The following is a 12113-nucleotide window of genomic DNA, read 5'->3' as shown; positions in this document are numbered from 1 at the left end:
TTGATGCATCTTTGTATCTTTGACTCTCTTACTTACATTCCCACCTCCTCCTCTCCAGGTGATTATGAGATTTCGGTGAAGTTTAACGACCAGCACATACCTGACAGCCCCTACCTGGTTCCCGTTGTCGCTCCAGCGAACGACGCTCGCCGCCTCACTGTTACCGGCCTTCAGGTGAGGCATGAGGAGACACCTCCACACCCAGCCGGCCCTGCCTTGCTGAAGGGCTCTGGGGCACAGTTGCATAAAAATGGGACATCAAACGCAAATATAGATTTTACTCCATACAGAGGAGATGAACTGGGTGTGATGGTTCGACTGGTTTGGGTTCATGTTTATTAACAAGTAATCACTGTAGCTGCAGCTTAAAAACTATACTGTACTGAAATCCACTCTAAAGCCCCTACTCACTGATTTTAGCTCCCAAATCCCACTTGAGATGTTCTAAAACTCAACACAGTTCAAAGTTGAGTTTCTGTACATCAGTGAGCTGTAATGTTTATTAATGATAGTGTAAACATATTTTCTGAGATTATTCCACTGGAACAAGAAGAAAGTACTTTTGAGACTTAACACTTTTTAGATTAGTTTCTTATTAAAAAAAAATAAGATATTACACCATTATATTACCATTGAGAAAATATATTATAACATTAAGCTAAGCAAAACCCTTAAATAGCCCATATCAGTCGAACCCTTGCATTTGTACAGATATTCAAGTTAAAGTGTTAAAATCTTGATTCTTTATGCAACTGGCCTCATGGATGTGACCACGGCCAGGCAAACACACCGATTCTGTGTGAAGTTCACATATTAGCCTGAGAGAGATTCCTTCAACCATGCAGAGTAGTACGGCAGCGGTAGTCTAATCAACCTCACTCTCATGCGTGCAGATTCTCACCAATCAGACGATACCCAACGGCGAGGGCGCTGTCTGATTGGCCAGAGAGTTTGCAGCAAAATAGTGCCTACAGACGGGATGTAATTTAATACATTGTTCAAAGTGCAATATCGCAGTCTTTTGCGATGTGTTTATTGCGCAAGTTGACATCAAGGTGATGTTAAAAAAAAAAAAAAACATATATTGTGCAGCCTTACTTTTCATGGCATTTTGTTATGATGGTGTTATTACTAGAGGAAGAGGATTAATCCTCAAATATTCATATTACATTTGGTGAGGAAAGCTTCCCTCTCTGGACCGTTTGCCTGGCTCTGGTCATCCCTCCTCTGTCTGGTGTGAAACTGCTGGTGTTTCTCTTGTGTTTCATTTAAAGGCTTTTAACAGCACCATCATCTTCTTCAGCATCATCAGCTCCCTGGTTGCCTAGCTACAGCAGACAGAGGCGGGCCACAGCAGACCTCCTGCTGTAGTTTGTCTGTAGACGAACCTCTTCTCTGTTCAGTGTGCAACGCTCTCATGTGTTAGTTAAATCTGAGTGTTATAGTACAGTCAACAGAGGGAGTACTGCTGTCTTAGTGAGAAGATGGGATGTCTCTATCCCTTTAATATTTAGCCACTGTGGGTCATTTATGCAAATCAATTTAGCTTTATGGCAAAACCAGATTTACACGATTTTTACATATTAACCAAAAACATACTCATCGGGGTGTCATGAACAGTTTCTTAATTGAATTTCTATTTACTATATCATGATATATAACTTTATCGTTATTTAACATGACATAATACTATAAATAGGTTTAGGTATTGAGCTTCAATAATGGAAATGGCGCAGATGATCTAAAACAGTGAAACATCCAATGCCGTTAAATGTCTGGTCAGTTTCAAAATTTTAAAAAGTATTCTTTGATCAGATTACAGCAAAATTTTGCCAATTTTATCTCGTCAAAATTCTTGTACTGTTGCTTCTCTTTCAACATACAATACTGTAATCAATTATTATACTACATTTTATTCTATTATAAATATATGATAGAACTTTGGCTTCTTTTGTAAAATGATTGTAGAAATCATTTATTGTATTATATTATAGAAATTGTATATATTATATTATTACTCAAAGTAAGGTACACAAAAAAAATACTGTTTTGGTGTGCACACTAGTACTGAGAGATCTCAAACGATAGCCAAACCGGGGCAGATGTCCCCATTACATAGTTTGTCCACCAAAGAGCACTAACACTGTAAGATGTCCCACTCAGTACATACTTTATCCTTAAGGAAGTACTCAGTAAATCTGCCAAGGTTTACGACATTTTAAAGACTGTACTATAACACTGAAAGACTGTAGCGCAGTGTCAATGTGTTTAACTCTGCGTTTTAACTCTGTGGCTGTCTGCCTCTGTCTGCTGAAGCTGCACCAACAGGAGCTCAGGTAAGAGTAGAAGACAGTCAGTAAAAAACATGGAGATAAATGGTAGAACTACAGCAAACAGAGAAAACAGCATTTTGTTTGTAGAACTTCACTTTCTAATTAAAAGTGAGTGCGTTTTACCCTGTAAAAGTGTTACCCTGTTGTCTCCTGTTGTGAAACTCTCCACGTGTGTCCGACCTCGGTAGGAGTCTGGTTTGAAGGTGAATCACCCAGCATCCTTTGCGGTGCGTCTGAACGGAGCGCAGGGCAAGATGGAGGCCAAAGTCCACAGCCCCTCTGGAGCTCTGGAGGAGTGTGTCGTCACTGAGCTGGAAAAAGGTCTGTGTGTGTTTTAAGTGTTTTCAAGGCAACTTGAAGGCGACTTAAGGAGGTCTAAAGAAGCCAGATATTGGGACCTCTGGTAACCAAATCATCTGTCTCGTCCTCCAGACAAGTACGCTATCCGGTTCATCCCCAGGGAGAATGGTGTCCACACCATCGACGTCAAGTTCAATGGCTCTCACATCCCAGGAAGTCCTTTCCAGGTCCGAGTCGGTGAACCAGGACAGACAGGAGAGCCTGGTCTGGTGTCAGCATATGGAGCTGGACTGGAGAGAGGCACGACAGGTGGGTTACCTGTCTGTCTGTATAATAAATCATATTTATATATTATAATTTTAATGAAAGTTTTGTATGTTTATCAAAAGGACTGAACACTGTGACAACCACTGCGTTTTTTATTTGTGTTTTTTTTATCTTGCAGGTAACCAGTCAGAGTTCACCATTAACAACACTAAGGCGGGCCCCGGGGCCTTGGCCGTGACCATCGAGGGTCCGTCCAAGGTGAAGATGGACTGCAAGGAGGTTCCAGAGGGCTACAAGGTGCAGTACACTCCCATGGCGCCTGGAAACTACCTGATCAGCATTAAATATGGAGGACCGAACCACATCAATGGCAGTCCCTTCAAGGCCAAAGTCACAGGTAAAGTGTAATAACCTGACACTACAAACCCGTCGTTAGTTATGTATGTAAAATCAACGGCTGTGTTTAGTCGTTAGCTGCATTATTCTTTCAGTGGATAATTAGTATAACATATATTTTTACTGGCTCCAATGCAGTTTCACAGCAGAAAAATCTAAATGTGTCTAAAACATACACAGTAAATTAATGAGTGACTTATTTCTTCTCAAATGTAAAAAAAATATATTTATTACCATTTAATATAATACCAAATGGGTGTCAAAATAATCTAAACTCAAAGATCTACTTGATAGCTTTTTGGGTCGCAGTAGCTCAGTCAGTGGGGACCTGGTTTGGGAGCCGGAGGTTTGACGGTTCAAGTCCCCACACGGACCAAGTACGGAGTGCAGCGCAATGCTGAGGTGCCCTTGCGCAAGGCACCGGACACCCAAACTGCTCCCCAGGCGCTGTATAGTAGCTGCCCACTGCTCCTAATACTAGGATGGGTTAAATGCAGAGGCTAAATTTCACTGTGTTTTCCTCCACCTACATAAACAACAAAGGACTAGATACAGTAAGTTCTGGTAGGTTCATTGTGGCTTGTCAAATTGCATTCTAGGAAATGAAGGAGAGCAACTAAAGTAGGAGCTGATGAGGCCGGCTTTAAAGCAGCAGTAGGCAGGAAGTTTTTGGCATCTTTGGGCAAAAATTCCATAATAACAAAACAAACTAGACTTCTGCTTTTCAGGCTTTAAAATAATCTAGCCTGTGACGGGAGACTTTGACCAATTACAGGTCATTTCAGAGAGAGAGCGTTCCTATTGGCTGTGCTCCGGCTGGTGGACAGTGCTTGGTATTTTCTTCAACTGATCTTAACAGGGCTGCCGGGTCACAAACTTTCTCATTATACAGCTCAACAGTAGGTTCCAGAGAGCTACAAGATGTTTCTGAAAACATTTGAGGAGAGAAATAGGCATTACAGTAACAGAATATTAATTCATATTTGAGCAGCTACCTCAATAAGATTTATTAAAAATTATCATACCTGATTTTTTCCCCTCTCCTAGGTGCTCGGCTTGTGAATGTAACCAACGCCAGCGAGACGTCGACCCTGACGGTGGATCCAGCAATAAGGGCGTCTAACAGCAGCTTCGCCCAGAGTGCCATGCCCAGGTTTGCCGACTCTGACGCCAGCAAGGTGCAGAGCCGAGGTGCCGGCCTCAGCAAGGCCTTCGTGGGCCAGAGAGGCAACTTCACCCTCGACTGCAGCAAGGCCGGTAAGGAAGACTCCACCCACCACATGACCTCACTGTTGACCTGTAAGAGTTTACGTGAACAAATCATAACACGTTTTCATAACACTGATTTCCCCTACCCCTCTTCTTCCCAGGTAAGAACATGCTCCTGGTAGGTGTGGCCGGTCCTCAGGTCCCCTGTGAGGAGGTTCTGGTCAAACACTTGGGCAACCTGCAGTACAACGTGAGCTACATGCTGAGGGAGCGGGGCAACTACATCTTGGTGGTCAAGTGGGGCGAGGACCACATCCCAGGCTCCCCCTTCCAGGTCTCCGTCCCATAATGCACCTACAAACCCGTCGTCACTCCTTCTGAACCATTTTGCATCCCTGTTTGAGTGGACACATTAGTTGCACTGCAAATTACTTGTCCAATGTACAAGGTGCTTAACAAAGGTATGTATACATTTTGCTTTCAGATGTGTTCAGTTTAAGTCATAAGTATAAAGGATGTTCTGCTCTGACAGTTGATTTACTTGTTTTTCAAACTGCTCTTCAAAAAATTAAACAAAGTCAGACGTTTAAAACACTAAACAAAAAACTACAATTTTAAGGGGAGAGAAAAAGAATTGGAGACTCGGTACTCTGTTAGTTGGACACTTTTTTCTGCAGTGAATCAGGGACGCAAAATGGTAAAAGATAATATAATCTGGCCTAAAACTGGAGCTGTAAAGAAAACAGAGGGAGAAATGATCTGATTGATTTTTGCTGCCCTGAAGTTATCAGTTGAATATTGTTGCACTTGACGATAGTTTTTATGCTTGATTGGTAAATTGGAGACTTGACATTCGTTGGTGAGAATGTCCCGACAGACGTAACAGCTTTGTGTCTCTGCGTGTTTCCAAAATGTTAAAACTAGATTTGTAAAAAGTTTGGACTGAGACAAGTGGAGCCAAACTTTGAAAAAAAAGAAAACTGGAATTTCAGGTTACATAGTGCCAGGAACAAAATGAAAATTTGGAGACACATTTATTGTGTCCCAGGGAGCTCAGTGACCGGCTTCTGAATCTTTTTGAATCCTACAATTTTCTCTGAGTCATTTGCCTTTTCTCAACAAAGTTATGAAGTGCTGTGATCGAAAAAAAATGGTTTAACATCTCAATTAAAAGAAGACTGGAACTCTCTGTGTATGATTGTCAGTATGATGTTTCTTTAAAGTGTGGACGGACTGCACTCGCTCCGACAGGAAACTTCAAACTGTACGCGACTACTGATGTTTATTGTTGATTTCTTAGCTCCCAGAATCCCATGAGTACATAATGTTGCCATAGCGAATCAGTGACCGTTCAAGCTGCCTTCACACTACTGTTTCCTGCACTGTACAACAGACTACTTAATTATGTGCTAGAGTTTTGGGTTCATTGCTGTTCTCTATTGTTCCTTCAGCTGTATTTTTCACATGAACAGATCTGACTTAACTTCGTGGCTCAGTTCTGATGTGCTACACGTCTGCCTGCACAGATTAGAAATCACAGTATGGTAGGGATGCTGAATGACCAGAGTTCAGATTTGATATTAATCAAAGCCCATCTATCATCCTCAGTATTTCTCTACCAGAGATAATCAGTGCGTGTGTTTGATTGTACTTAAACCGCAAGTCAATCACTGCATGAAATAATAAAATATAACATTAAAATCAGATCTGAGCTGGAAAATTAGGTCAGATTGTTTTATTTGTGTATCCTGTAGAAATCTGGATGAATCTATCTGTATGTCTTACCTGGATGTTGTTACCTAATCATTGCTACTTTTGATACTTAAGGGATGAGAGGATTTTTGTATGGGGTATGAATAACTTCTCATGTTGTATTAGGGAATGGGTGTTTTAATATGAAACTAAACCCTGAGATGATGTACATTTGATAATTAAAATCAACTGGAATTAAGAAGATTGATGTCAGTCTTTCCTTTCCTGGATCACATTTCTTTGTTACTGTGCTGAAATCTTGAATCTTCTTGAAATCAGAATCTTCAGTAGAATGCTTTTCTGTCTTAAAATATAAAAGATAAACGAATGATCAAGGGCCAGATGTACGTATAAACAATGTATATGTAACCTCAGTTTTTCAGAGGAAGTGTGAGGACACGTTACCAACGCTGAGAGGTACTGTAGTCTACAATGTTGATATAATGTCTATCTAACTTAGAAAATAAACATTTCTATCCTGCCCCTTACCTCATTACATCTCTATGCTTTCCCTAAATGCATCCATGGATCGGCATGTCTCTTGTGAGACTCACATGTACTGTCGTATCCCTGCGTTCCCCCCATCGCGTTCCCAGGCCAGTTGAGATATTCAATCTCTCCAGCGGGTTCTGGGTGTACCTTGGGGCCTCCTACCAGTTGGATGTGCCCGGAAAACCTCCAAAGGGAGGCGTCCAGGAGGCATCCTGATCAGATACCCGACCCACCTTAACTGGCCCCTTTCGACGTGAAGGAGCAGCGGCTCTACTCTGAGCTCCCTCCTTGATGTCCGAGCTCCTCACCCTATCTCTAAGGCTGATCCCAGCCACCCTACGAAGGAAACTCATTTTAGCCGCTTGTATCCGCGATCTCATTCTTTTGGTCACTACCAAAAGCTCATGACCATAGGTGAGGGTTGGAACGCAGATGGACGGTAAATCGAGAGCTTTGCCTTCTGGCTCAGCTCCCTCTTCACCACAATGGTTGCCTGTCCATCCCCAGCTTTATTTTACCCTCGAAAAAAATTCATAATATAGTATGTCGAAAAATTTCATGAAAAAAGTCATATTATAGTTTGTTGAATAATTTCATGAAAAAAAGTCTTAGTATAGTATGTCGAAAAATGTCATAAAAAGTCATAGTATAGTGTGTCCAATAATTTTATGAAAGAAAGTCACAGTATAGTATGTCGAAAAATTTCATTAAAAAAAGTCATAGTATAGTATGTCGAAAAATATTTTGGACAAAAATGTCATAGTATAGTATGTTGAAAAAAAAAAAAGTCATGATATATAGAATGTAGAAAAAATTAAAAAAACAATACTGAATGTCGAAAAAAAAGTCATAGTATAGTATGTCGAAGAAAAGTCAGTAAAGTAGGTTGAAAAAGGTGATAGTATAGTATGTCAAAAAACAGTCATAGTGTAATATGTTGAAAAAAGTGCAAGAATCATAGTATAGCATGTCAAAAAAAATGCAAAAAGTCATAATACAGTATTGTGACGGCCCGTGCCTCACTACTGAGGTGCAAAGAATTTCAAAAAAGTCATAGAATAGTATGAGTATAAAAAATATATACACATATATATACACATATATATATCCACTGTAGCCTGTATGTGTTTACAGTTTAACTAGATTTAAACATGTGAAATGAATGCCGACCCAATCATAGCTGAGTCAATAAAACATTATTGTTTAATGTTTGTCATTAATCATGAATCCACAACACAGCAGTTTGTTTAGTGAGTAGGAAAAAAAAAACGTGAGTATTTACATCTACCGTCATACACGTCACAGTTTACACCCATGCTAACACAATAAAGAATTTTTATATACAAGAAATACTTATTAGCATCATTGTACAAAGGAATACCATCATAGTAACTCACTATCTGGATTTGTCATTGATGCAAAATACACAAAATAATACACCTCCCTCAGCTGCCCTGAAATAATCCGAATAATTAGACAAAAGGAACTTGTATTGTTTGCTGTCGTCTAGGTTTAAAAACAGTTTTACATCAGAAAGTACAAGGCGAGACAATCACAATCTACATGTATACAAGGTTTGCCCTTTATGATCGGTATAAATACACTCTCCTTGTTTTTGTACACAGAAATCAACCCGTCTCCTCTGTGCACTGAATATCTGCGTTCCCTTCACGTTGCGCCTCTTTTGATCCATTACAGCATTTACAGAAAACAAAGAAATACAAACAAGTGTGTTCAGTGATTTTAGTGTCACAACATGCTCGCTGCTAGTCTAACCGGTGCATCGCTCAGTGAGAATCATCTTTTCTGACTGTTTCACAGACTGTAGCCAAGTCAAGCTGTGCACTTCAGTTAACACAGAAAATAAGCTCCACACTTTTCCCCTCCTATTCACTTCTCCACGTCTTCAGCAAAAAATGCCTACAATACTTACACTTGGCTTTTGTCACTTTTATAAAGTACCAATCTGTAGCAAATGCCCCTGCTCTCAAGCGTGCACGTACTGCAGGAACAAAAGCTTCAATGCTTAAGGAAACTAAATAATTCAAAATGGACATCGAATAAAAAAAATCTCTGATCATAGCAGGCTTTGCATAGATTCTTTTTTTCATAAACGTGAACAATCAACAATCATAAGAACGTTTGGATAATTGACTGCAGTTTGTTTACCCATGACAACTGATTAAACGCACAAATTTATCAAGTACACTATAGCTTATACGAATGCAGTTCTTTAACAACTCCACCCTTCATGAAGGTTATAATGTTCAGTTTTTATTGAAGCTGTTTTAAAGGCTGTCTGATTCAACTTTATGATCATTTTGAAGGATTGTAATGTGGTGCTGTTGAACTGACAGGTGTTTCTGTTATTTTGTCCACCCCATGTATACCAATGAGGGTAGGTTAAATAAGAGAAACACCTTTCTACAACAAAAAAACGGAACATTATAACCTTCATGAAGGAGGATTTATAGCATGACTGTTGTATTAGACTGCATCAGCTTTAGCTAGGTGTACCTAATAAACTGGACACCGATTGAATATACCTTTTATATTTAATACATTTAACACTGTCAGCTCATTGTGTGGCCTGTCAAACAATTCCTTCTCCCTCTGTGTAAATTCTCTCCCGATGCGATGCAAACTATTCACAAATTACTACCGACAATGTTCATTAATGCAAACATGTAGTTGTTGTTTCTCACTGCTGTCAAATCCTGTGAATCCTCCTCTGACCTGCCTGCTGCCTTTCATTAATGAAGTGGACTGAACAGCATCAGCTACGTCACAACAGAACAGTCAGCACTGCACTGGGACGACTGTGCTTTAGAGAACGACAGAAATCATTTGCAGGCGAAAAGAAAGTTAGAAAAAGAAATAGTCCACGAGTCAAAACACTCGACATCAAACCAGCCGGTAATTCATAATATCCTTCAGACAGCGAGAGCAAACATGCACAAAGTCATTTTATAATGCCCGCCACTGTATTAACTTTCTATCGCTCATTGTCTGGTGTAAAGGCAACATAGAGGAGGAATGACAGCACAGCAAAGAAAAGCATCATTTAGACCATTCAGTGCCTTTTAAAACAGAAGTCAAACTAAAACAATAAATCACAGTATCCACTGCCACAGAGACAAATTAATTCTCCTGAATGCTTCCTTTCTCTCCTTTCCAAGATTAAAACGTCATGGTGATACATGGTTAACACTGTAAACATACTGCATTTACATGTGGATAAGAGTTATAAATAAATAAATACAGTATGTTAATCCACACATCAAGGCTGCTCTTAACATCTGTCCTGCCTCAGCTGCACACTGTGCGTTACTGTGTGTCATTTGAATGTTGTTTAAACCAACTGGGAAACTGCTTTCTCCATTACATCCACTGTACTTTATCTCACTGGCGTGCGATAAGAATTCAGCATTTAACAGAAGGATGTGGCAACCAGCCCAATATTAAATAATCAATGGCTCTGAAAATCACAAATGCAAAGCTTCAATCTTGCTCCCGAGGTGACAAATGTCTAAATTATAGCGGAGAGTCTCAAATATATGGATAAGATATAGACAATATTCTCTATTGAAAGTTTATCATGAAGGTAATTATTTCAAACACTGTTATAGGAACAGAAAACTTGATTTGGAATTACCTTTAAAATGTGATATGATGAGTGGAGTTCCACTGAAACATCAGTAGAAAACTTCTATTCAATGTCAAATAAACCAAGAAGGCCACAAAGTGCTGATCTCAAACCCACACGTCTGCTATAACACGTCAATCATAACGTACAGTGTGAAGATGACACCCACATCCAGCCATGTTTGACTTTCTAACAAAAACCCAGAGCAGCCCCTCTATGAAACTGAACAGAGAGCTTGTGCACTTCACCTCCACTGAATCAAGTCACCACAACACCGTGAAGAGTCAGAGATAATGTGGAAACACTCACTCATTAATCCAACAGCAGCAAAGCAGCATCCTGCACTGAACCTTCACAGCAAAAGAACTGTTTGTTTCATGATCATTTTTCATCTTCACTGGGAAAAAATGTCTTAAACTTGTTATAGTGAAAATTAAATCAAGGCTACAAAACAGGTTTCAACATTTGGACTTGTGTCAGCAGGAGAATCACAGATGTACTAACAATGGCTGTGTTATGACATCATGAATCACACCTGTGCTTCTTCCTACTGAGTCCAAACATCAGCTGTCAATCACACACCGCAGGCAGCACACAGGGAGGAGCTGATCGGTATCTGGACCCATCATTTGAAGCAGGAAATAAAGATAATAAAAATAAAACAAACTGCTATCTGTTACCGAGGATAAGGCTGGTGCTTCTCTATACGTTTTCCCTTCATACTGTCTGACTTCTCTTTCCTGTCTGTCACTTTACGCTCACTGGTTCCTACTGAAGATGTAAATCTTTAAAAACGGCTCACAAATATATCATTGGAGTTTTTAAAAAGCCTCAGTCATTTCTTAAACCAGCTGGTCGCTTTAGTTTTATCAAACAGGATGAAATAATGTATTTGTTGGGGACTATTTTCAGCGGCAGATTAATCCACATGTGGTGTTCTAGTATTGATAAAAAGAGGATGGTGTACAGTATGTGGGACTGAGTCTAATGGTGCCTTCAGATGAAACTCGTGAGCTCTGCTGTATCCAAAACCGCATACTATACTAGTCTAGTAGTACGTACTAATTTGGCCAAAATGAAGCATCTAGTATGCGAACAAAAGCAAAATCTACAGTATGCCAAAAATACCCGGATGTCGTACTGATTCGGAAAATATCTCCAGTATGCATTTTTGTATTTCATTTTTGTAATGTCAAGTAGGGAATGTTTGCTATTGTCCATGCTGTTTACTTCCGCTTTCCAAAACTGGAAACCCGGCCTAGCGTACTACAAAATAAATCGATTTACGTTCCATACTACATACTACTGACGAACGTTTCGGATACAGCCCTCATGGGAAGTCGTGTACATGATATGTACAAGTGGTTAAGTCGTGAGAACACTGCTGCAAAGCAACAGCAATATTAACGTTACTGTCGGCGTCTAGAAGCCACGGAGCCTAACAGCTTAGCAAGCTGGCAAGTGGGTAACATAATGCAGGAAATGCAAAGGCATAATGACAGAGGAGAAAGATGAGGCCGTTGGCAATATCAATATTTTCCTCAGAGATATTATAAAATTATGAAGAAAAGAAATATACGACTAAAATTACAATATATTAACTTATTATGCACCGCAAACTGTTCTTCCATGGCCTCCGCCATTTCTGACAACATCAACAAACACGTCACAACTCCTAAACTCAAAGCTTTCAGAAACTTTCCACTTACAACGAGGTT

At 39.9% G+C, this 12113-nt stretch overlaps 1 protein-coding gene across 2 annotated transcripts in view; it reads left to right on the top strand.

The window, feature by feature from the left end:
- The window catches only part of flnba (filamin B a), a 78156-nt gene extending 71697 nt beyond the window's left edge, over positions 1 to 6459 (top strand). Inside the window, exons 44-49 of one of the 2 annotated variants that reach the window (XM_074637358.1) lie at positions 59 to 174; positions 2522 to 2654; positions 2766 to 2942; positions 3079 to 3297; positions 4344 to 4553; positions 4667 to 6459. In XM_074637358.1, coding sequence (XP_074493459.1) covers positions 59 to 174; positions 2522 to 2654; positions 2766 to 2942; positions 3079 to 3297; positions 4344 to 4553; positions 4667 to 4854 — 1043 coding nt within the window. In that variant the 3' untranslated portion in view covers positions 4855 to 6459. The remainder of the gene's footprint in view (positions 1 to 58; positions 175 to 2521; positions 2655 to 2765; positions 2943 to 3078; positions 3298 to 4343; positions 4554 to 4666) is intronic. The other variant, XM_074637366.1, reaches the window with a different exon arrangement.
- Positions 6460 to 12113: the final 5654 nt, after the last annotated feature.

The sequence above is a fragment of the Sebastes fasciatus genome, chromosome 1, assembly GCF_043250625.1.
Source record: "Sebastes fasciatus isolate fSebFas1 chromosome 1, fSebFas1.pri, whole genome shotgun sequence".
In the NCBI taxonomy this organism is placed as follows: Eukaryota; Metazoa; Chordata; class Actinopteri; order Perciformes; family Sebastidae; genus Sebastes; species Sebastes fasciatus.
The sequence above is the reverse complement of the archived record's forward strand: the minus strand, read 5'-3'. Positions and strand labels throughout refer to the sequence as shown.